This window comes from Lepidochelys kempii, chromosome 6 (assembly GCF_965140265.1).
Source record: "Lepidochelys kempii isolate rLepKem1 chromosome 6, rLepKem1.hap2, whole genome shotgun sequence".
NCBI lineage: Eukaryota > Metazoa > Chordata > Testudines > Cheloniidae > Lepidochelys > Lepidochelys kempii.
The window spans coordinates 95,906,721-95,931,204 of NC_133261.1; the positions used below are offsets into that span (position 1 = coordinate 95,906,721).

Genomic DNA, 24,484 nt, shown 5'->3' on the forward strand with positions numbered 1-24,484 from the left:
CAGGGTGCTGTTTTTGTTGTTAGCGACAAAAGGAAAAATAGAACATTTGAAGTAAAATGTTTTATGTGTTCTGTACATGCATTCATTTTTCACTAACCCCCGAAAATGTTCTGGACCTTTGTAGAATCTCATGGAACCTTCCAGACATTTTTCTTGAACCTCCTAGAATGTTGTCAGCCATGCCCTCATGAATATATAAGGCGCTCGATATTCTAAACCTTTTTTTATTGTGTAATTGTGAAAGTGTATTTGTGTTTTAAGACTTAAAGAATGTAAGTAGTGACTAATGAAGGACATTTTTAATGAGACATCAGAGATATCTAATGAACCCCTATCTACGCAACAATATAAAAGAAATACTGTTACTTCTTTTGGCATGTGCAATACATAATGTTTGATTACTTTCTAACACTGTGGAACAGACTTTTGCTGTCCCTAATACAGTCTGTTTTCCCCCAAAGAAGCCTTCAGGAGCTCAGTAGGAAACGAAAAACTCAGTTGCAATCTAGTTTGCAGCAAGGGGAAAATATCTGAAACAGAACAACATAGACCAGCTTTAGGCAGTAGCGATCATCCCAGTGCAGAAAAAACTGAGGAGTGAAGCGTAAATGATGGAATTCCTATTATTAAGGAATTAGCAGATTTTCCTGATGATAAAGAATGGAAATGTAAAGAAAGTGATGGAGAATCGTCCATCGTCCTGGTGGCATAAAGGAGAGTGATGATAGGGAAGAATTGGCTCACATGAAAAGGAGAGAAATGACAAAGAAAAATCTGGTTTACATGAAAAGGAGAGAAATGATGAAGAATCAGCCACACATGATGACAGAAACAACAATGAGAAAAACTGCACACCACAAATTGATACATCAGATCCTGCTTTATGGCCAGTGATCCTAAACTCTGCCAATATTAATCATACAATTTTGAACAAGACAGGCAAAATCGAGAATATGACGTTTCCAGTAAATGAGCAGAAGCGACTCTTCTCAAAGTCACACTGCAAAAGAGTGCTCAAGAAGAGTGAGATACAGAATGGGCATTGGCTAGTTTATTCAAAATCAACCGACAAACTGATCTATTTTTCTTGTAAAATATTTGACAAGAATGCAAATTATGGCTTGTGCTTTCTGGGTACAAATGCTGGCATAACTTAGCTGATGCTCTGAAGCAACATGAAAAGTCACTTGGCCATTTTACAGCCCAATCCAAATGGACATGAGTCAAGTCCACGCTCAAGCTGAATAAATGCAAAGATGCAGAAAAACAGTACATTATCCAGTGTAGAAACTGAGCATTGGAGGAACGTGTTCAAGCATCTGTTCTGAATTACCTTTTTCCTTGCAAAGAATAATTTGGCTTTCTGGGGCTCGTCTGATACATTGTTCACTGAACATAAAGGTCATTTCCTTGGTTTTGTAGAGCTCCTTGGGAAATATGACAATATCATGTTAAGCACCTACGTCAACTAGTTTGTAAAGAAGCTATGGACCATTACTGCAGCAAAACAATTCAAAATGAATTGATTAACCTTATGGCAAGGAAAGTGCTTAACAACATATTGATGCAGCTCAGCAAAGCAAAGTACTACACTGTAATAATGGACTGCACTCCTGACAGTAGTCACAGTAAAAGATGTCATTTACAGTAAGATTTGTTGACAAGGATGGGTGTATCCAAGTAAGGGAACACTTGATCTGTTTCCAGTCTGGACAACTCTACTGGAAAAGGCCTACCAGAACTGTTTATGAATATTTTGAACGAGAAAAAAATAAAGCTTCAGGATTTCCATGGCCAAGGCTACCACAATGGCACAAACATGAAAGGAAGAAACAGTGGTGTCCACGCAAGGATGCTTGCCTTGAATCCAAGAGCTTTTTTTATGCCTTGTGGCTGCTATTCCTTCAACCTAGTTGTGTCAGATGCAGTGTCCTCTTCTTTAGATTCAGTATCTCTCTTCAGAGTACTGCAAAGGATATATGTCTTGTTTTCAGCATCAACTATCAGGTGGAAGATATCACAGTCAATGTCACAAACCTGACTATGAAGCCACTAAGAGAGAGCTGCATTGAAAACATAAGGTCAAGGTAAATCTGACCATGAAGCCACTGCTGAGAGAGCTGCATTGACAACATAAGGTCAGTGAGGTACCATGTGACTGTTGTTTATGACGCCCTGATGGAACTGGCACAGTTGAGTAGAGGCCAGAATCTGACACGAGACACAAAGCCCGGTAAACCAGATCGCTGACTTCAAATTTCTGCTCTCAATTGTGGTTTGGCATGATATCCCGTTCCAAGTCAATGTTGTAAGGCATTACACACTCAGTAGATGGACATTGCGACCACTGCTACTTTGATTAGAAGTTGACTTGATTTCATTGTGGCCTACAGAAACAATGGATTTGAACATGCCATCACAGCTGCCAAAGAAATGACAGAAAACTTAGGAGTTGAGCCTGACTTTAAAAAAACTCATATTCATCATAAGAGGAAATAGCTTGGTTACAAGGTCAGAGATATGGTGATAGGAAGTGTGGCAGAGCTCCGACCTTGTCCCCGTGGGTCCTGTGCTTCCAGGAGGTTTATGCTAGCATCAGAGGCTCACTTGGACCCTCCACGTAGCCCTTCTCTCTCTAATGCCAGGGTTACAGTTTTTTCATCATAAGCCAGCAAGGAGGTTGGTGAGAGAACTCCCACAGCCTCTGTTGTCCCTACAGGCTTATTCCAGAACAGTTTAGCCTCCTGTCCTGACAGGGGCCTGTCTTCCCCTCCCAGGAGGTGTTTCTGTAGTGGTGGGCTGGGGAGAACCCAGGCCTGTCCTCTACTCTAGGTTCCGGCCCAGGAACCCTAATGGCAGCAACTGTTGGCAGCCGACCTTTCACTGCCAGAGTTGATACATTTCCCTGGGCCACTTCCCTACCGCTCTCCTGCTTCTCTCTGTTAACGCCTTCTTCACCCTTACTTTGCGTTTCCAGTGGCTTGAGGGTGTCTTCATTACCCAGCCCTTCAGTCACACTTCCTCTCCTCTGGCTCCCTGGCTCTCCTTGGCCTGACCGGAGTGAGCCCTTTTATAGTATCAGAGGGGCCTTAATTAGAGTCAGGTGTTCACATTAGCTTAACAGCCTCACCTGATTCTTTGCAGGCTAACTGGAGTCATGTGTCCACCCTAGCCTGGAGAAGCCCTGCTCTGGTCAGTCAGGGAACAGAAAACTGTTTATCCAGTGGCCTTCTACTATCTGCCTTCTACTACTCTGCTGTACCCAACTGGCCTGCGTCTATCACAGAAGCTTGGACGAAAAATTCAAGGAGGAGGTTTTTTGGTTGCTCATTGACACTGCTCAAGTGTCCATCAAAGAAAGGTCTGGATAAATGAAGCACCATGAAAAGACCTAGAGGATTTTGTATGACCTTAGTAAGCAGGAAAACACTTGAACAGTTGTACGGACCTTCACCAGACTCTGACACATGGAGAATGTTCAGATGTCAATGATGAAAACCTCTGTGTTGAACTGGACAACAGCAATCACATTTTGCAATACAGGAAGCACTCTCCACTTCAAGTTCTCCTATTTTGTCATGATGCAGAGCCGGAGAACACTTTTCCTAATGTGCGGATACTTTGAGGATTCTGCTCACGCTGCTGGTCATAGTCACAAGAGGTGAGCGCAGCTTTTTGAAGCTCAGGCTCATAAAAACATATTCAATTGACGATGGCCAATGAAAAAACTGACATTGTTTGCTATTCTATTGCTTGAAAATGGCATTGGCCAGTCTTTGGATCTCTAATGCTGTGCTTCAGTTTGGGAGGGCAAAAGGTGAGAAGAGCAACTTTTTGAACTGAAGGATAGGGTTAACATTCTAAGGCTGTCACCTTCTGTAACACTATTTAATATTGGTCCACCCAATGTTGGTGCACAGTTCAATTTCTTCATGTTAGAATATTTCAGTTATTCTTAAAATTAAAAAAAGTTTCTATAAACAATTATTTTTATTTGCTTACATAGGGCATAACTTACAGATCCTAGCGTACAAATTTATCATCTTATGAGACAGGGATAAATCATGCATGCAAATCATGTATCAAAGTCGTGAAATGGGCTACAAATGCAATAAAAAATAAGGTATTCAAAAGTTTAACAAATGGAGGGGAGGGGGGCCACCATCTGTTCTAGGGCCAGCCCTGTATATACATAAAAATAGTAAATGAAACAATGAATTCACATTACTGTGACTCTTTTGTGTAACGTTGACCACTAATATGGCTCCTGAACCACTAAGGTCCGAGTATCACTGGAAATATTTGTTTTGGAGATTTACATCACCACCGAACCTAGGCCATCACCAATCACAACACATGGGAAACCACTTATAAAGAAAAAGGTTACCTCTATGTGCATTGCAAGTTGTGCTTTCTCCTTGTCCTTGTGCTCTATGCATTGCTTCAGCTCCTCTACCTCTGACATGACAGCACTATGATTCAGCTTTGCTCTTAACTCCAGGATCTGTTTCTCCAACTCTTGCTTCTCCCGCTCAGACCTTTCAACAACTACGAAATAGTGTGAGCCATTTGTGAACAAACAGAATTGATATGCCAAGTGAAAGCACTAAAATCTAGAAATTAAATTTCTCATTCCTATCTTTGCAGTACTATTTTCTTCTTCCCATATAAATTATGGGGTATTAATGGGAACATATGAATATCCCACAGCTATTGATTTTATCAGTATACAACTGGAAGATACTAAAAGTTAAAAGTATGATTTCATAGCTAGGGAAATATTAGCCTTCTATTCACTGCAGCCAAGCCATTTCATGTTCTCTTCCTCCTTTGTAGGCAGTTTTCATATAGGAGTGAAAAAAACATGGATGAAATGGGAGTTTTACCACTGACTTCAACAGAGCCAAAATTTAACCACATTAAGGCACAGTTGCAAGATCTGGATGCTATACCATTAGTGAAGAGTACTTTATAAAAAATTGTCAGGATGTATCACTTTTTACTATATCTAGGTAAGTATGTGAAGTTTCCATTCTTATCCAGAACTTGTAAGGTAAATTTCTATCTAAAAATTGCAGTAATTATATCAGCAGTTCCTCAGCTGACAATCAAGGTTCTTCGGTTTATAACTCAATAGAAATTCAGAAAACCTCAGTCCCTAACCCTTTGCATGACTCTCTGTTCTATCCCCAGACTACTTACTGTTGAAACATTTGCTTAAAGCTCTATTCCTCTTTTTGGTAAAATTGCTCCAGGATAGGTTTTGTTTCTTTCTTTGCATTTTTTACAGAAACATTTTATAGCATTGTCATAAATATAAAGGGAAGGGTAAACCCCTTTGAAATCCCTCCTGGCCAGGGGAAAGCTCCTCTCACCTGTAAAGGGTTAAGAAGCTAAAGGTAACCTCGCTGGCACCTGACCAAAATGACCAATGAGGAGACAAGATACTTTCAAAAGCTGGGAGGAGGGAGAGAAACAAAGGGTCTGTATGCTGGGTCTTTGCCGGGGATAGACCAGGAATGGAGTCTTAGAACTTTTAGTAAGTAATCTAGCTAGGTATGTGTTAGATTATGATTTCTTTAAATGGCTGAGAAAAGAATTGTGCTGAATAGAATAACTATTTCTGTCTATCTTTTTTGTAACTTAAGGTTTTGCCTAGAGGGGTTCTCTATGTTTTTGAATCTAACTACCCTGTAAGATATCTACCATCCTGATTTTACAGGGGGGATTTCTTTATTTCTATTTACTTCTATTTTTTATTAAAAGTCTTCTTGTAAAAAACTGAATGCTTTTTCATTGTTCTCAGATCCAAGGGTTTGGGTCTGTGGTCACCTATGCAAATTGGTGAGGCTTTTTATCCAACATTTCCCAGGAAAGGGGGGTACAAGCGTTGGGAGGATTGTTCATTGTTCTTAAGATCCAAGGGTCTGGGTCTGTAGTCACCTAGGCAAATTGGTGAGGCTTTTTACCAAACCTTGTCCAGGAAGTGGGGTGCAAGGTTTTGGGAAGTATTTTGGGGGGAAGGACGCGTCCAAACAGCTCTTCCCCAGTAACCAGTATTAGTTTGGTGGTGGTAGCGGCCAGTCCAAGGACAACGGGTGGAATATTTTGTACCTTGGGGAAGTTTTGACCTAAGCTGGTAAAGATAAGCTTAGGAGGTTTTTCATGCAGGTCCCCACATCTGTACCCTAGAGTTCAGAGTGGGGGAGGAACCTTGACAAGCATACTTATTATAATTGCAAAACAAGTGGTGGAAAAGGAATTTTAAATGTGCAATATAAAGCTCTCATACTATTGTCACAAATAAGTTCAATTTTAAGCAAAATGGTCACCTTATCAGGTGGTTGAAAAATGGCTAACAATTCACCGTCTTCTGAAAAAACAAAGTATTTGATACAGGACTATAGAGTCTTCAGTTTTCTGAGGAAGGGAAGATTTTTATAAAACATGGAATCACAATTCCATTTTAATGACCATGAGACTCTGTCTGGATGTAAGAGGAATTAAGCAGCTGTAATATGAAGTTACAAAAATAGATAGTAGGACTTAAGCAAGCTGATGAAAGATTCATTGGGATATTGAACCTAGCCTACATACCACCTAAATCACACAGAAGTGTGTCACTATAAATGATAGACCATAGTGATTCCAGAAGATATTGACTTTTTTAAAAACACACAAGTCAAGATGCATTTAGAGAGCTCAAGTACAGATCAATTTGTAATTTTTTATCCAAAAATATTTTAGAGACATTATAGCCTACTATGCAATTACCTCTTCAGATTTTAAATGTATTTTTTAAATTCTGAATACCATGACCTATTTTCACATTTGTAAGGTGTCACAAATACAAGCATTAACTGAATGTGATTGAGACTATATTCTCTACTTCTCCCTAGAATAAGTTGTCATTTCTGAAGGATAATTTGGAGGTTTAACAGGCAGTTTAGCAACCTTCTTAATTAAGGAAAAATCTACACAGGCAGGTGAATCTTGCACTGCGCTGCAATGTGGCAAGAGTTAATCTCATGATAGGTAGAAATACCAACATTTCAGAAAAATACTATCAAAATTTTTACAGTAAATCTTTTGATACTATAAAAACGGTTCAAAATTTCTCTTCAATGAAGAAACCATTGATGCTGCTCAGCTGAATAATCCTATACATTTTGGATTTTTTAAAAAATAACCAGTATGAAGATAATGTATTTCAGTCTTCTCATAACTTTTGTTTCTCTTAACTACTTAGCTACTAACATCTGACACCAATACGAACAAAAGTTAATTGAGCCAAGACGATAACTAGCTGTATTTAGTTCAACCAACAGAGGATCTAGATTACAACTCAAAAGACAGAGATCATTCTCTTGCAAAGTCATAAATTTATGTCCCGAAAAACAGGAAAAGGCTGTACCTGATCTAATTCTCCTGTTGTCCTCTTGCTCATCATGGCAGCTTTGGCGGTGCAGGGCAACCTGTGAAACTTGATGCTGCAAATCCATGCGGTCCGCTTCCGTTCTCAGTAATTGGGAATGGAGATCCTCAATCTAACAAATAGACAAGTACCAAACATTTAATAAAACAAAACAAAAATGCAAACAATTCAATTCTACCAAACACCATAAACATTAAAAGACTTGATATAGTCTTGATATTCTTTAGCAGATCCCTTAGTGCTCAGAGAGGGCAAGCATAAACTAAACGAAAGTTCATTCCTAGATATGGTCAGAAAGGGATGACCAAAATACTATGTGAGCTAGTATAAATCATTTACATTGCCAGTTGCAAGGAAAGGCTTTAATCTAAACCAAGCCATGTTCTAATCATTTTCACATCCTGTAATTGGCTTATTTTATCTCTATATCTGATTCTGGGTGGGGGGAAAATAAAGATTGCAGTCATCAGAAGTGTGATATGTACAAATCAATACTTCTTTAGTATAAGAGGATTCTGCAGCTCGCTTTCATTTTCTTTCTGAATATATTGTATGTCACATATTAACAATACTGTACAATATTAACAATACAAAGAACATTTGATAGAGCACCATTAATGTGTATGTTAAAACAAGGCAAGCACAGAACCAGAATTAAAGCAAAAAATATTCTTAATCCACCCCACTGTGCCTAGGTATTTCAGCATGTATGAGACATAACGTCTTCTGAGGTACCTACACACAATGGGGTGAATTCAAAATAAAACAGCATTTTCAACTCAGAAATCTGTACTGTTAACAAATTCAAACAATGAATGCTAATGGAACTGAGCCCCAAGTCCCCCTCAACCAATTTCATCTTTTTTTCTAGCTCTCCAAAAAAAAAGAGAAAAAGCACTGAGTAAATAGGGAGAGTTTCTGATGCTATAAAGAATTAGAGGGGTAGCTGTGTTGTTTCTGTGGATACAGACTAACGAGGAGTCTGGTGGCACCTTAAAGACTAAAAGATTTATTTGCGCATAAGCTTTCGTGGGTTAAAAAAACCACTTCTTCAGATGCATGGATTGAAAATTGCAGTGGCACCTTAAAGACTAAAAGATTTATTTGCGCATAAGCTTTCGTGGGTTAAAAAAACCACTTCTTCAGATGCATGGATTGAAAATTGCAGATACAGGCATAAATATATATTGGCACATGAAGAGAGGGCGTTACCTTACAAGTGGAGAACCAGTGTTGAAAGCCAATTCAATCAGGGTGGATGTGGTCCACTCCAAATAATTGAGAAGGAGGTATCAATACCAAGAGAAGGAAAATTGCTTTTGTAGTGAGCCAGCCACTCCCAGTCCCTATTCAAGCCCAAATTAATGTTGTTAAGTTTGCAAATGAATTGTAGCTCTGCAGTTTCTCTTTGAAGTCTGTTTTTGAAGTTTTTTTGTTGAAGAATAGCTACTTTTAAATCTGTTATTGAATGTCCAGGGAGATTGAAGTGTTCTCCTACTGGCTTTTGTATGTTACCATTCCTGATGTGTGATTTGTGTCCATTTATCCTTTTAGGTAGAGGACTGTCCAATTTGGCCAATGTACGTGGCAGAGGGGCATTGCTGGCAAATGATGACATATATCACATTAGTAGAAGTGCAGGTGAATGAGCCCCTAATGGTATGGCTGGGTCCTATGATGGTGTCGCTAGAGTAGATATGGGGACAGAGAAGGCAACAGAATTTCTTACAGGGTTTGGTTCCTGGGTTAGTGTTTCTTTGGTATGGTGTATGGTTGCTGGTGAGTATTTGCTTCATGTTGGCGGTCTGTCTGTAAGTGAGGATTGGCCTGCCTCCCAAGGCCTGTGAGAGAGGGGGATCTTTTTCCAGTATAGGTTGTAGATTGTTGATGATGCGCTTGAGAGGTTTTAGCCAGGGGCTGTACGTGATGACAAGTGGTGTTCTGTTATTTTCCTTGTTGGGCCGGTCCTGTAGTAGATGACTTCTGGGTACCTGTCTCGCTCTGTCAATCTGTTTCCTCACTTCCCCAGGTGGGTATTGTAGTTTTAAGAATGCTTGATAGAGATCTTGTAGGTGTTTGTCTGAGGGATTGGAGCAAATCCGGTCATATCTTAGAGCTTGGCTGTAGAGGATGGATTGTGTGATGTGTCCTGGATGGAAGCTGGAGGCATGTGGTCAGTAGGTTTCTGATATAGGGTGGTGTTTACGTGACCATCACTTATTTGAACTGTAGTGTCCAGAAAGTGGATCTCTTGTATGGACTGGTCCAGGCTAATGTTGATGGTGGGGTGGAAATTGTTGAAATCATGGTGGAACTCTTCAAGGGCCTCCTTCCCGTGGGTCCATATGATGATGTAGATGTCATCAATGTAGCGCAAGTAGAGGAGGGGCGCTTGGGGATGAGAGCTGAGGAAGCGTTGTTCTAAGTCAGCCATAAAAATGTTGGCATACTGTGTGGCCGCGCAGGTACCCATAGCAGTACCGCTGACTTGAAGGTATAAATTGTCCCCAAATCTGAAATGGTTCTGGGTGAGGACACGAAAGCTTATGCCCAAATAAATCTGTTAGTCTTTAAGGCGCCACCGGACTCCTCGTTGTTTCTGATGTTATACTGGATTCCCGGGTCTTTCAGATTCAACAGTTTCAGTGTGCCTTGTTCAGGCCCAAATATAGACAGTTTGCATAGTACTTTTACTATATTTCTATTGTAGCAAGTGTTTCTATACCACTCTGGATGTCTGGAGTCACTGACTATCAACAATACTATGTACCACATATCACAGAACAGTTACAAATACACAATATGCAAAAACACACTATGAAATGCAGCTAGAACAGTGCATGTGTTTATCCAATGTAAAGTCAACTAATTTGAAAAGTTGGAGGATAAAAAGTACACACACACAAAAGTGTGTTTGAGACACTAATGCATTTAGAGACACTTACAAATGCAAATGCCTACATTATGTATTATATATATTTCTTCATCCCCCAGCTGGATGTCTGCAACAAATGAAGCTCTCGGGAACAGTTTGTCTTCTTGATCCAGTCTATTTTTACAGCACACATCTGAAGGAGCTTTGGTAGATATCAACATGACACAATGCCATTGAAGGAATGGCTTTAGTGACTATTTTTAATGCTGAGAAGCTCCCATTTTTATATGATCTTATGTAGATCAGTCTAGTAGGCATTGCTTTGTACATTTCCTTCCTTGCTCTCCCAAACAAAATGTTGTTATTAGAGTAACTGACAGCAAGATTAAAGAGACAGGCTTGAGCCTAGCTTAATATGAAAGGAGGAGGATTTTCATGGCATGAAAGTTGTTACCTGATGCAGAAGAGCTTCTCGACTGCCTTCTGACTGATCTAACTTCCTCTGGGACCGCTTCAACTCCTGCTCAAGCTTATAATTTGATTAAGGATGAAGAAACAAAGTTATGCATTCATCCTGGTACTAAAATATTTTAACTATTTAAAACTAACAACTTATATTTAAAAAATAAAATAAAAATAATTTCTTATACCTCTAACCCTGAACATGTAAAGCAAACTGTAATATAAGATGCTACAAACATATCTACAATTATTAAAATAAATTTATAATTTTATCATGCATCATATAATCATTTACCTCTGTACTACCACCAGTGGCTACAAAATGGCATATGCATTCCCAAACCAAAACAGCATTAAAATGGAAGTTAAAACTCAGAGCACATATCGCTAATTTAGGGTAAATTGCCTTACAAAGATGATGCAATTGTCCAAAAAAATAAGCATTAAAAATTCAGGAAATTCAAAATAAAAGATTGTTTAAAAGACATCCAAACATGTTAAAATATGAAAATACACAGGTAAGGCACTCAAACCACTTCAGTTCTGCCTTTCAGCCATACCACACAATAACTATGGAATAATGACTGATATATTACAGAACTTGGTCCAAGATAATATGATACTCATTTTTAAAGAAAGGCCAGGCTTGGGAGGATGGGTTCCATTTTTTTCTCCTCATGTTGTCATTAAACTGTTTTGTTACCTTGACTGTGCAATTCCATACTATCCGGTAGATAACAAGAGAACGCTGAATTGTTTTTAGTCAAGCTTTAAAAAAAAGTATTGCTCCAGGGCCAAGAAGAAATGTGTAACATTTTAGACTGAAAGGTAATAGACTGATAGTGTGATATGATCTGAAAATGACTTTTAAAAATGAAAATTCTTGTTGCTGCATGCTTCACTTGTAAAAACTTTAAAGACTGAATCTAGTTGATGCTTCGCCTGATGGCCTACTGACAGTGCTCTGCAGGGTTCTGAGGGAAACCTGGGTTTAAATTACTCTTGTAATTCTGCTCCTAATGTTTCAAATACAGAAGAGAAAAAAAAATAATAGCCTGAAAATTTAAATTTAAGTGTCCAGACTTCTATGCAATTAAAATATCTACTGTAAATAGGATGATAGGAAGTGGAAGCCAGCGCTTTATGGGCACTACCAGAAATCATTATCAAATGGATGTTCAATTTCCATCAGTATTAATGCATTTAATCGTCTGTGTATGGTTCAGTTAATTCATCCCTGCAACTACTCTATTGAGACCCTCTCTGGGGACAAAGTTATTTTTGGATAGAGAACACTGTATTTGCATAAATGGCAGCAGGGAGGGTGGCACAGAAAGGTTAATCAGAGAAGCTGATAAATAGGCAACAAGCCTGGTATCAATGGCAGAGCAGAGTAGGTAGGAGAATGTGAAACAATAAATGCGTGGATATAGCAGGGAAGAGCAAAAACTTTGAAGGCATTGACAACAAATCTGAACTTTATGCAGTGGAGAAAGGGTAGCCAGTGGAGAGATACAAAAAGGGGCGGCATGGTCAAAACTACTAGCAAGGAAGCTAATCTTAGAACAGCATTTCTATGGACTATAGGAGAGTTATATGGGCGTCAGAGAGGCCAGGAAGAGGAGATTATAATAATTAAAATGGGAAAAAATCCAGATGAGAGAGTGAGCTGCAAGGATGTAAAGAATATGTTAGATCTTAGAGATGCCGTGAAGTAGGAAGCCAATAACTTTCCACATGGTTTAGCTGTGTGGGGCAAGGTGAAGGGAAGTGTCAAAGTAATCCCTAAGCTACAGCCTTGACTGACTGGGAGGTTACTGGTTTTGTCAACAATGACAAAAAAGGGTAGAAGTGAGGGCTTTGTAGGGAAGATAAGGAGTTCAGTTTTGGCTGTTTGCAGTGTATGGTGCTAAAAAGTACCTTGCCATTTTAAAAACTAAAAACACAGGGTTTCACGCTGTTAATTCCTCTTACAAGACGTGGCCTTAAACAAAACATAAGAAACTGGACATTCTAGACCAGTGTTTTTCAATGACAGTCTGTGAACCGGCACCGGTCCCTGAGATCTCCCTGACATAGGTTAGGAAGGCAGCAAGCCAGTCCCTGGTAACAAATGAGTTGAGAAACATTGTTCTAGACCACAAGCAGTTGGAAACCATCAAAACAGAAAAAGATTACAAACTGTTTTTAAAAAAATAATTAAAAAACAGAAAATTAAATTCTTACTTTGCTCTTTTCATTTTCAGATTTCAAAAGTTTATTTTGCATTAGTCCTTCCATTTCATCAGCTTTAGCATCTCGTTTCCTTAAAGCCTTAGAGGGGGAAAATATTGTGAAATTACAGCAGAGTTACCGAATCCTCATTTATAAAATCTGCTGAAATATCAAATAAAATATCACCTGGTACATGTATTAAGAAAAAAAATATGTTGTAAGTATTTTGTCTATGCTTAATATTTCTAAACAAAAACAATATAATCTCTCTTGCTGGGAGAGATTTATTTTTTCCTCTCTCTCTCACACAGCTGTGCCAAATATTTATGAGTGCAGAGACCAGATTAACCTTGGCATTCTTCTAATCTATAAACTTCCAGACTCCAAAGTTTGACCCTGGCCTTTCGTGCATGGAAAAAGAATAGAAGCACGGTTCTCCTGCAAATATTAAGACTTTCTTTGACATGGAAAATCTACTACCCCACCAAAATATGCTGATAGTAGCAAGAACTATGTACCTGCATTAATTATGACCAGTACTAAGGAAAACATTATTAGATACGAAAGCTTATGCTCTAATAAATTGGTTAGTCTCTAAGGTGCCACAAGTCCTCCTTTTCTTTTTGCGAATACAGACTAACACGGCTGTTACTCTGAAACCTGTCATTATTAGATACCAAAGCTGAACCTGAATCATGGCAAGATACCCAATTCTATCTGTAACTGGGCAGATGCCTGCATTTTATTCTATCAAATACAGACCCAGCCACAATGTTCCACATATTCATTACTTCAAAGGTTGATAATTTCAACTTGTACCTTGGAATGAAGACACCCAATCTAAAGCTCTACCTCCTACAAAATCCAAAGATACAGTAGCTATTCTGCTTAGTAACAGTTTACCACAAACATCTGCTTTCTGAATTCATTGTGGAACTAATGAAAAGGTCATTTCAAGGTCTCTATCTTCATATTCAAAGCCTTTCTAAGGTGACCATGAACTCCTACAATAGCTGTGTACAACCAGAACAATGAAACTGATGACCACCAGTAGAACGCTTGAGCGTGTGGAAAGAAAATTTTCACAGCAGCTGGATCTAGACTATGAAACTCGTTCCAACAAGATAGAAGAATTATCACACACTTTACCACTTTAAGAATTCATTTCTTCAACTTAGTTTTCCCTCAAAAAGTTCTTCATTCACACAAAAAAGCCCATTCACACAATGACAAATAAAAACAATTCTGAGAGTTAATCAAGCTATTTATTTTACTGGCTGAGAAAAGGAGACTAAGTTTGTTGTATTTAAATTAAAAAGATACTTAGGTACAATGGTGACCGGATCAGTGTTGACAAATACTGAGCAGTATATCAATTCAAAAAATATGTTCATGCAATCTACTTAAGAGTTCAAATCCACACAAGAGTTAGGTGTTCAAAGCTAAGGTTTCCACAGCAGTTATAACCCAACTCCCTTGTGAATGTGCATTACTTCAGACTGTATATGCTGTTACACACACAAATACAGACATGCATGAGTGCACACACAGCAAGACATAATTATTATAGCTTCAGTATCTACAACTATGGTGTCACAGGGTCGATGGCTCCTTTAAAGGTGAGTCCCAGCAGAGGTTACCCATGACAAGTTAATTTAAGGGGAACAAGCCTATCTAGGTATCTAACTGAATAACAAGCACCTCAGCCTGAAAATGACCATCAGGCTCAGCTATGGACTCAGACTATCAGAGTTGGAAGGGACCTCAGAAGATCATCTAGTCCAACCCCCGGCTCAAAGCAGGCACAATCCCCAATTTTTTTTTGCCCCAGATCCCTAAATGACCCCCTCAAGGATTGAACTCACAACCCTGCGTTTAGAAGGGCAATGCTCAAACCACTGAGCTATCCCTCCCCCCACAGGGAAGTGTTCACAGAGAGAGTAGCTCTCCTACTAGAGAGGAGCTCCCAGAGAATCACAAGCCTGAGGAGGAAGGCTGTGCAATCCCTGAGTCCTAGGACAGAGACTTTATTTTAAGTTTATTTGTATTTAATAAAGTAGAATCCCAGCAGGGGAATTCTTGTTGAACCTCAGTGGAGCTCTTAAGGAGCCCTGAAAGAAGGGAAACGGAGGGAGAGAGGAAGGGAGTACCTGCAAGGCTCCTCCCCACCCTAGGCAAGCCGGGGTCACTAGAGGGGAAGCATACCCTGTAACATATGGATTTATTTATATTTACAGAGTTTGGTCAAATATAACATTGCAACAATATAGCTTTTGCATTTTATATTTTCAAAAAGCAAAGGTTAAATTACACACTGTGAGATTCAGAAGGTATTAAAAATCCATCCTAGGGAAAAGATACAATATAAGTGTAAAGTATTATTAGAAATAGTATCAATTATTACAAAAGTTTTAAAGAAACAGTCTTTATTTTCTATTGTACATAAAGGGTTTGTTTCCTGATCATGTTTCAAGTGCATTCTGAATCTTGCATCGCTGTGTTCATTTTAATGTTCAATCACTGAACTGTGGGTATGTTTTTTGTATTTTTTAAAAATAAAAATTAAATACTAAAAGCTATGTTAATGGAGAAGTCAACATGAGAGAGGAGCAGAGGTTGCAACTCCCTCCCCAGAGGCTACTCGGAACACTACCAACAACTCCCTAATTTTCATTGCAGAAAACTGAAAAGTTTTAAGGGCAAACTCTTGCCTTTTCAGAGACAAGTATGTGTGTGTGCGCGCATATGTGTATGTTTGGTTTGTTTCTAAAAGAGAAACTTAAGTTTTCCTGTGGGGAGTTTCACTATAAAAAGGGACAACTGTTTTTCCTAGAACATTCAAAATATGGTTGTGTGTGTCATTGAACTCCGTCTACCCATTGGTTATAGTCCAAAACTTCCTCCTCTCCATTTCCTCTGAAAGTAAAATGACAAGAAACTAGATATGTTGTTTGCAGTGTTATTGTAGCTGTGGTGTCCCAGTATATTGGAGACAAAGTGGGTGAGGTAATATCTTTTCATGGACTAACTTTCATTAATGGAAGAGATAAGCTTTCAAGCTGCACAGAGCTCTTCTTCAGGTCTGGAAAAAGTAATCAGAGTGTCACAGCTAAATACAAGGTGGGACAGATAGTTAAGCATAAGACATCAGATACTAAAACTGATAGAAAAATATAATTGACTGATCTACAAGAGAACTAGGATCCTGAAAATTATGCTACTGTAAAGCCTTAGATATTGTGCAATTCAAGGCATTTCATAAAAATGCAGCTAATATGGATAACACTCATTTATATGATACTATTTATTTGCATACTGATCCCACAAACTCATAGTAAGTACAAAACAAAGCAAAAGCAAAATAGGAGTTTATGTATTATTTTTCCCTTTAGAGTTTGTTTTTACTTTAAAGTGGTTAAGATATAAAGCAATGTGTGCCCTGATCTGATATGCATGTTGTCTTTAAAATCCTTTAAATTACAGCAACAGCTTAGAGCCTTAATGCAAGGCCCCTGGGGCATATTTAAATATTTAATGACAGTTTTTCTCTAAATTTGCATATTTCCATTATAAACAACTCAAATTGTTGAATATTACACTAATGTAAACATAAGGTTGATGAATCTGAAATCTCACATTTACATATTCTCTAAAAATACTTTTCTTCTAATTTTGTTTTAAATTACAATTTTAAAAAATTAATTTCCAGATCGACCACTTTCAGATAACTGCTTCAAATGCTGCCATAATGATGTATCTGCACATAGACTTTGAAGACAAAAGGCTAAGTTAATGCAATGTAAGTATTCAAATGTTAAGAAATGTCTCAGCTAAAGCTGAATATGTAAACTTCATTCTGCCCCTATAATGTCTCAATTACTTAATACAGTTTTGCTTAATTACCTATGTAGCATTTTGTTGTGTCCCCACAACTGTCACTTATTCTATTTTCATAATCATCCAACATTTATCTTTATTGACTTTCCCTTTGTATAAAGTTCTCTTCCCTCTAAAATAATGCAAATTAATTTGCCAGTACACATGTACTATATCAGCAGTACTAAAATTATGATCCCAGATAAATGGTATTTTAAAGTCCTGACTGGTTGTATACCAATGAGAAGTATACTGTAATAATTTATAAATATATAAAACACCTTTCATCCAAAAAAATGTTCAAACTGAGACTCACTTTTCCAGTGGCGTAAGGCTCCCATTTCTAATCCTGCATGATCACAAGATATCAAATATTAAACCTGTCGCTAGTGAAAAACTGAATATTGGCTGTCTTAGAAAGGCAAAGGGGAGAAAGTCTATATTTGGAGAAAGAAGGAAACATTTTTATCACAGGTTGATTAAAAAAAGATGGCAGCTGTTTGAAACTCAGGTTTGATGTAGAATTATTGTAGTGCTTGAGGAGATAAAATAGTGGACTATGTGCAGTCAGGTGTATAATAAGTGCGGTTTATCATACAGCTATCTCCACGTAAATATTATATTTTATATGTAACTTATTTGCACACCCAAACCCATTATCTTTTTCTAGTAAAACTCTCACTGATACCCAGAGAGAGCACAGGGATAAGAGGGTAGAGCGAAGATCACCCAGGCATAGACCGGGCTGTTCTAAGGCCTGTTGTGTGTACAGAGGAATAGCGAAGATTCTCAGTGAGCAGACATCAGTGCGGTTACAGGAGGGTTGAGACTGAACTGAAAGGACTGGCTGCAACACCTGTATTTCTTGTCCAAAATGAACGATGTTAGAAACATCTGTGTGTAAACATGCATGGCCTAAATTTTCAGAAGTGATTACTGATTTTGGGTGTCTTGATTTTTGAATCTCCAACTTGAAATATCTTAAGGAGACTTGATTTTCAGAAACTGATGAGCACCCACCTCAGGGCAGGGGGAGGAAATCAGATCTCTAAGGTATGTCAAATTGTGTACTCAAAATTCTTTTATCACTTTTGAAAATTTAGGGAAAGTGTTTTACAAGACTGCAGGTGCCTGAAATGGTGGTTGTGATGTCTTTTTAATTTTGTGAGGAAATAGGGACTATCAGGGGACTATATCTGTCCTTCAAGAGAACACACTCAGTTATCGAATAGATCTTTCCTACCTTTAACTCTGAGCCTATGGTATGAGATCAGAATCACAGTAAAACAAGCATGCATGTCAGTATACATCATAGATACTATTTACACTAGTGCACACATTTTGCCACACATATTCATATCCAAATTCCATCCTCTGCAACCCCACTGATGTCACCCACCCTCCCACCCTACATATTGCCTGGGGACTCTGCTCGGTAGATCAATTAACTATACTGATATGACTTGCTCTGAATCAAGTCTTAAATCAATAATTGTTTGCTCCTTTGCTGTAAACCAGTGTTTCTTCACCCTGCATTGTCACCAAGCTAGCTGGCTTATTACAGCTCCAAAATAACTCCCCATTATACTCTTCCAACATCCAGGGTTCTATTAGATTTCATACATCTGTCATCTTCCCAACTATCTTTACTGAATCCACCACAGATTCCAGGAACAGACAGCCCTTCCAGTACAAAACATCCATTTCCCAGCCGCTTCCAAGAGCGGAGAGCCCTTCCAGCAGTAAACAACCCTTCCAACCCTGTTTTAGTTCTTCTTGGGCCACACTATTATTTCCCAATTTAAGGAATCTCTCCTGATCCATAAATATTTGTTTAGCTTTTGGGACCCACCCACTCTGATTATTGTGGACTGCAGCCAATCGCCTGAAACGCTATTTTCCTCACTATACCTTTGGTGTGAAATCCTGGCCTCATCCAAGCCAATGGAAAAATTACAATGGACTTCAATTGAGCCTGGTTTTCATTCTTAAAACTTTTCCTTTTACATTTTGACTTTAAAAAGGTAACTTGAAAGAGAGGGAAAAAACTGGGATTGTGTTAAACCCCTTCCCCCTTTCCTCCAAATGATATATACAAAATCTTGGAAGTTATGTTTTTGGTTTTTAATCAAAATAGATTGGTGTATTTTCCTGTTTTAAAAAATATATATTAAAAATTCAGATGCTGGAATAAAGTTATGATGACTGGAAAACTGAGGAAATTATGCCATAACAAGAATCAAAGGACTGAAATTGAAGTTTAATCAGCTACTGTAAAACTGTGCGAGTATTAACATCAATTCCACTGACTAATGAATCACTGGACAAATACCTTTGTTAAAGGTTCAACATCCCAAGCCTTTCAACTGAAAGTGCAGAAGTTCACTACACACATGCTCTATGACTCCCCTCTTCCCACCTTGCCCCAAAGAGGTTCTCCAGCAAAACTAGGGAAGAACAGAGCTGACATTCCTGGTATTAAGGTTTCCAAAAAAAAAAAGGTTAAAAAAGAAAAGCTCTGACATCATCTTTATATAGTATAAAGAACAAAGGCCCAACATTTTAAAATCTTTTTAAGGTAATCTTCAAAATTTGACCCTTTTCTGACGAATTCAAGGGGGGAAATCCCTCCTTTTTAGTTATATCCATTACTGTGCATTTTGAATATTTGTCTGCTTACCTCCTACCATCACTAACCCCAAATCAGCTTCATCTGTGTTAGCAACATTAGAAGTTGGTGTATGCAGCCTGATGCCTGTCAACACTGTATCAATTATCAGTAGTCTGCTGAAAACATGTCTGTTCACAGTAAGTCTACACTAGGGCTCCCAACACTGCTAATGCCAGGAACACTGATCTGGGGTTAGAGAGTGGATAGTATGTGTCTTTACGTCAGCAGTGCACCTTAATCCACAGAAGACAACCTAGAAATCAATATGCCATCTCAATTTACCAAAACATACTGTGATAAATGAAGGGGCGTAGCCCCCTTTTATGGACACCTAGCCGCCAGTTAGCTATAAGAAAAGGATTATTGTGGCACCTTAGAGACTAACAAATGTATTTGAGCATAATCTTTCGTGAGCTACAGCTCTGAATGCATCCGATGAAGTGAGCTGTAGCTCATGAAAGCTTATGCTCCAATAAATTGGTTAGTCTCTAAGGTGCCACAAGTACTCCTTTTCTTTTTGCGAATACAGACTAACACAGCTGCTGCTCTGAAACCAGTTAGCTATAAAGTCCTTGTTGGTGGCTGTTCTCTGCTTGCTTTACCTGTAAAGGGGTAAAAAAGTCCCCAGGTAAAGGGAGTGGGCACCTGACCAAAAGAGCCAATGGGAAGGCTAGAACTTTTTAAAATGGGGGGAAAAAAATCTTCCCTTTTGTGTCTGTTGTGTTCTCTGGGAAAGAGGGGAATAGGGGGCAGTTATGCTATGAGAAGCTTTAAGTCAGGTATGATCATAAATCATCAGATCATACCTAGAACTACTCATTTGGAACTTATTTGGAATGTTTAGAAAGATGCAATTAGGTTTATTTCTGTTTATTTTGAAGGATTTATTTTTAAAAACAAACTATATGTCTCAAGATCCAAGCATTTAAGGCTAAAGATGAATACTCAGATTGTTCATCTAAAAAGCTATACAAAGATTTTTTAAAGATGTGATTTTATAATCTTCAGCAACACACTAATGAAATATTTTTAAAACAAAATTTAAAGTAAGGTCCTGTAGACTAACATATTCTGAGTAAATATTACAGTAATGCACAACTGTTTTGGTCAGTAAATTCAGAAACTGACAGTATATACCTGACTGTTAGCAAATGCCTGTTAAATGGCTTCATTATCACTTGAATGGCTCTTTAACAGTTTCAATGTTGTGCTAATAGGTCTGCAGGCAGGAAGGCTTTTTTATTTTTAAGAACTAGATCCCCTCTGGAGGAAGCCTCACCAGGCTGCAGCAGCCAGCTGTGTTTGAAGATTGCAGGAAGGGTCAGAACAAGGATAGGAAGAGGCGGGTGGGTGGACACTAAGACCCAGGGTGCCCCAAATTTTCGGGTGCCCTACGCAGCTGCGTATGCTGCATATGCCTAAGGATGGCCTTGTGTCTCAGTTTAGTCTCATAACAGTTGTTGGGGCATCTGATGCACTGGATGAGTTACACCATACGTTGTGATAAGCATGTGTAGGACCCATGGATCTTAAAAGGTGTATTTTTGGGGGGAGGGTGAGTATGGATCATCATAGCAATGGAGATATGACTGAAGATTTTGCATCTGTTGTTATGGCAAGAGCTGGTATCACTTTGAGTTGGTGTGCTCTTATCTGTGGAGAGCTTGCTTCTGATGGTGAGGTTGTGGGGGTTGCTTGAAGCCAGAAGAGGGGTTTGGGAAAGATTTTTTTAAGGTTGTGGTCTTCATCAAGCATGAGTTGTAATTGTTTGAGGATACCTCATACGGGTTCTAGTGTGGGGTGGTAGGTGACAACTAGTGGTGTACAATCACTAGGGATTCTTTTCCCCCTCTATTGAAGCAGATTCTTCCAGTTATTTGGGTGGCCCATTCCATGATGCAATTTACTTTTCTGATGGTGAGTCCTTGTTTAGTGAAGGAAGTTTTAAGTGTGGTTAGGTATGTATCCCAGACTTTCTCTACTTAGCAAATTCTATGGTATCTGAGTGCCTGGCTGTAGATAACAGATTTATTAGTGTGGCTGGGCTGATTACTGGATCTCTGAAGGTAATACATGGGTTTCTTTTGTATAGTCATTTGTAGGTTCCATTGTTGAAGCTGATCATGGTGTCCAGTTGATGCTGGTATAAGAGTGTTCTAGAAAGAATCTGATGGATAGGCAGTGGTTGTTGATATAGTGGTGGAAATCTCTGAGGTAGTTTATGTCATCTGTCCAGAAGAAGAAAATATCATTGATGTGCCTCCTGTATATTGCTGGTTTTGTGTGCATTTTTCCAGAAGTTCTTCCTTGAGGTGGCATGAAGAGAGTGTCATACTGGGGAGCCATCCTAATATCCACGGCTCTTCCCATGGTTTGGACAATATTTGTTGTAAAATGTAAAGTTGTGGTGGGTGACAAGGAGATGGATGAATTTTGAGGACTATGATGGTGTCTGTATTGTCTGTTGCTTCAATCACTACCTGGTGGCTGAATTTCAGGGGCTGAATAGAAATCTTTTTGGTGGTGCAGAGATTGTGGTGAATGTAATGTTGGTTGAGGATTTCACAATCTTTTTTTTTTTTTTTTTTGCGCTGACGCAACCGATGTAATGATCCAATGTGTGGTTTTGTCCACTGGAGATGTCCAGGCAGATGATTCTTTTTTCTTATATAACTGTTGGTGGAGATGTGATAGTTGTGGTTGGTGACATTTTTCTTGTGAAAGAATTCCTTGAGGCAGAGTTGGTGGAATTAGTTTAGAAAGTTCTTATAAATCATCTATCGGAACCCAATTTGAGAAGAGATTATCACAATGAGTAGGTAAACCACTTATCATTTGGGCCAAATAAAATACTCTGTTATAACTCAGAATATTTACATAAATTTAAAGCTAGGTGAGAAAAAAAGAAATGTCTGGAATAACCAAAAGAGTATTACAATTATTTACAAGGGACTGAAGAAAATCAACCATGCAAGTTGCTACCAAATGAATATGCCATTGTGCCTCCTACGCCACTGCACTTATTAGAAGAACAGAGAAGACTCTGACCATTGCCCCAAAACTGTACTCCTGGCTTTGTGGTATAAAAACATGCCTCTATCTCTAGCCTGGGCTAGAATAGGTAGCAAAAAATGGTTACTACCCTTTTGAAACGATTGTGCTTCAAGATGTGTTGCTCATGTCCATTCCATGCCAGGTGTGTGTACGCTGAATGCACTGCTGCCAGAGATTTTTCCCTTAGTAGTATCCATTGGGCTGGCTCTAGCACCCTCTGGAGCTGCATGTGTATGCACCGGTATAAGGGGCACTGTCAAACCCACATCTTCTCAGTTCCTTTTTGCCAGAAACTCTGACAGAGGGGTAAGAGAGTGGGTCATGGAATGAATGTGAGCAAGATATCTCAAAGAATAGTAACAAAAGGTTAGTAACCATTTTTTCCTTCAAGTGCTTGCTCATGTCCAGTCCATCCTAAGTGATCCACAATCAATACCCCAGGAGCTGGGCTTGCACTTCATGGATGTGCTGACTGCAACACTGCTCTCCCAAAACTGGCATCGTCTTGGGCCTGTTGGGTAATGGTGTAGTGGGATACGAAGGTATGAACAGACGACCAGGCTGTGGCTCTGCAGATGTCCTGGATGGGTATCTGCACAAGAAACACTGATGATGATGCCTGGGCTCTTGTGGAATGAGTGGTCACGATGGCCAGAGGCGGGATGCTTGCCTGCTCGTAGCAAGCCCAAATATAGGCGGTTATCCAGGATGAGATTCTTTGGGTTGACACAGGTATCTCTCTCATCCTTTCTGCTATAGCTACAAAAGAGTTGTGTGGATTTGTGGAAGGGCTTAGTCTTCTCAATATAAAAGGTGAGGGCTTGCCTAACATCCAACATATGAAGCAGTTGTTCCTCAGAGCTTTTTTGAGGTTTTGAGAAGAAGACAGGCTGAAAGATGACTTGGTTGTTATGGAATTGTGACACCACCTTTGGCAGGAAGGGCTCAGTTGGCCCTTGTCCTTGAAGAACACCGGATAAGCTGGTTCTGACGTAAGGCCCTGATCTCAGAGACCCTTCTGGCTGAGGTAATCGCTACCAGGAAGGCAACCTTGCAGGAGAGAAGTAGTAGTGAGCACAATGGTAACTGCTCAAGTAAGCCTTGACAGGACCAGGTTTAAGTCCCATGGAGAGGGGTGGTTTGCAAACTTGAGGACAGAGTCTTTCCAATCCCCTGGAGAAACCAGACTATCATTTTGTGAGAGAACATCGATATGCCATTTACTGCAGGGTGGAAGGCTGAGATGGCTGCCAAATGGACCTTAATAGACGAGTGTGCTAGACCTTGCTGCTTTAGGTAGAGCAAATAATCCAAGATCAACTGAAGAGAAGATCGAGATGGAGAGAGATCCCGTTTGGAGGCCCAACAAGTGAAACGTTTACACTTGGCCAAGTAGATAGCCCTGGTGGAAGGCTACTACTAACTAGCAAGACATGTTGAACTTGTTCCAAGCAGGCCTATTCTTCAGGGTTCAGCCACGAAGCATCCGTGCAGTCAAGTGCAGGGACGCAAGGTTCAGGTGAAGTAAGCGGTCATGGTCTTGTGAAATCAAGTCTAGGTGGAGTAGGAGTGAGAGTGGCACTGCCACCAAGAGGTCCAGAAGCATGCCAAATCAATGCCAGCATGGCTACTCTGGGGCTATTAGGAAGATTCTTGGCTTGTCCCATTTGATTTTCAGAAGAACCCTGTGAACCAAGGGGATTGGGAGAAAGGCATATAGTAGATAATCTGCCCACAAGAGCAGGAAGGTGTCAGAGAGGGAGACTGCACAGAAAACAGAACTGGTGGCAAACAGGTCCACCTGGGAAGACCCCAACTTTTGGAAGATGACACTGATGAACTCTGGGTGAAGACACCACTTGTGGTGAGAGGAGAAGGACCAGCTGAAATGATCACT

At 39.3% G+C, this 24,484-nt stretch overlaps 1 protein-coding gene across 10 annotated transcripts in view; it reads right to left on the bottom strand.

Annotated features, from left to right (window-relative positions):
* Positions 1-24,484, bottom strand: part of CEP128 (centrosomal protein 128) — a 446,026-nt gene that overhangs the window by 361,442 nt on the left and 60,100 nt on the right. For all 10 annotated transcript variants that reach the window (XR_012159510.1, XM_073349335.1, XM_073349336.1 and 7 more), the window contains 4 exons: positions 12,999-13,085; positions 10,765-10,839; positions 7,415-7,547; positions 4,388-4,548 (listed from right to left, as the gene is read on the bottom strand). Coding sequence is in view for 9 of the 10 variants with exons in the window: in XM_073349335.1 (XP_073205436.1) it covers positions 4,388-4,548; positions 7,415-7,547; positions 10,765-10,839; positions 12,999-13,085 (456 nt within the window). In the remaining variant the exon portion in view is untranslated. The remainder of the gene's footprint in view (positions 1-4,387; positions 4,549-7,414; positions 7,548-10,764; positions 10,840-12,998; positions 13,086-24,484) is intronic.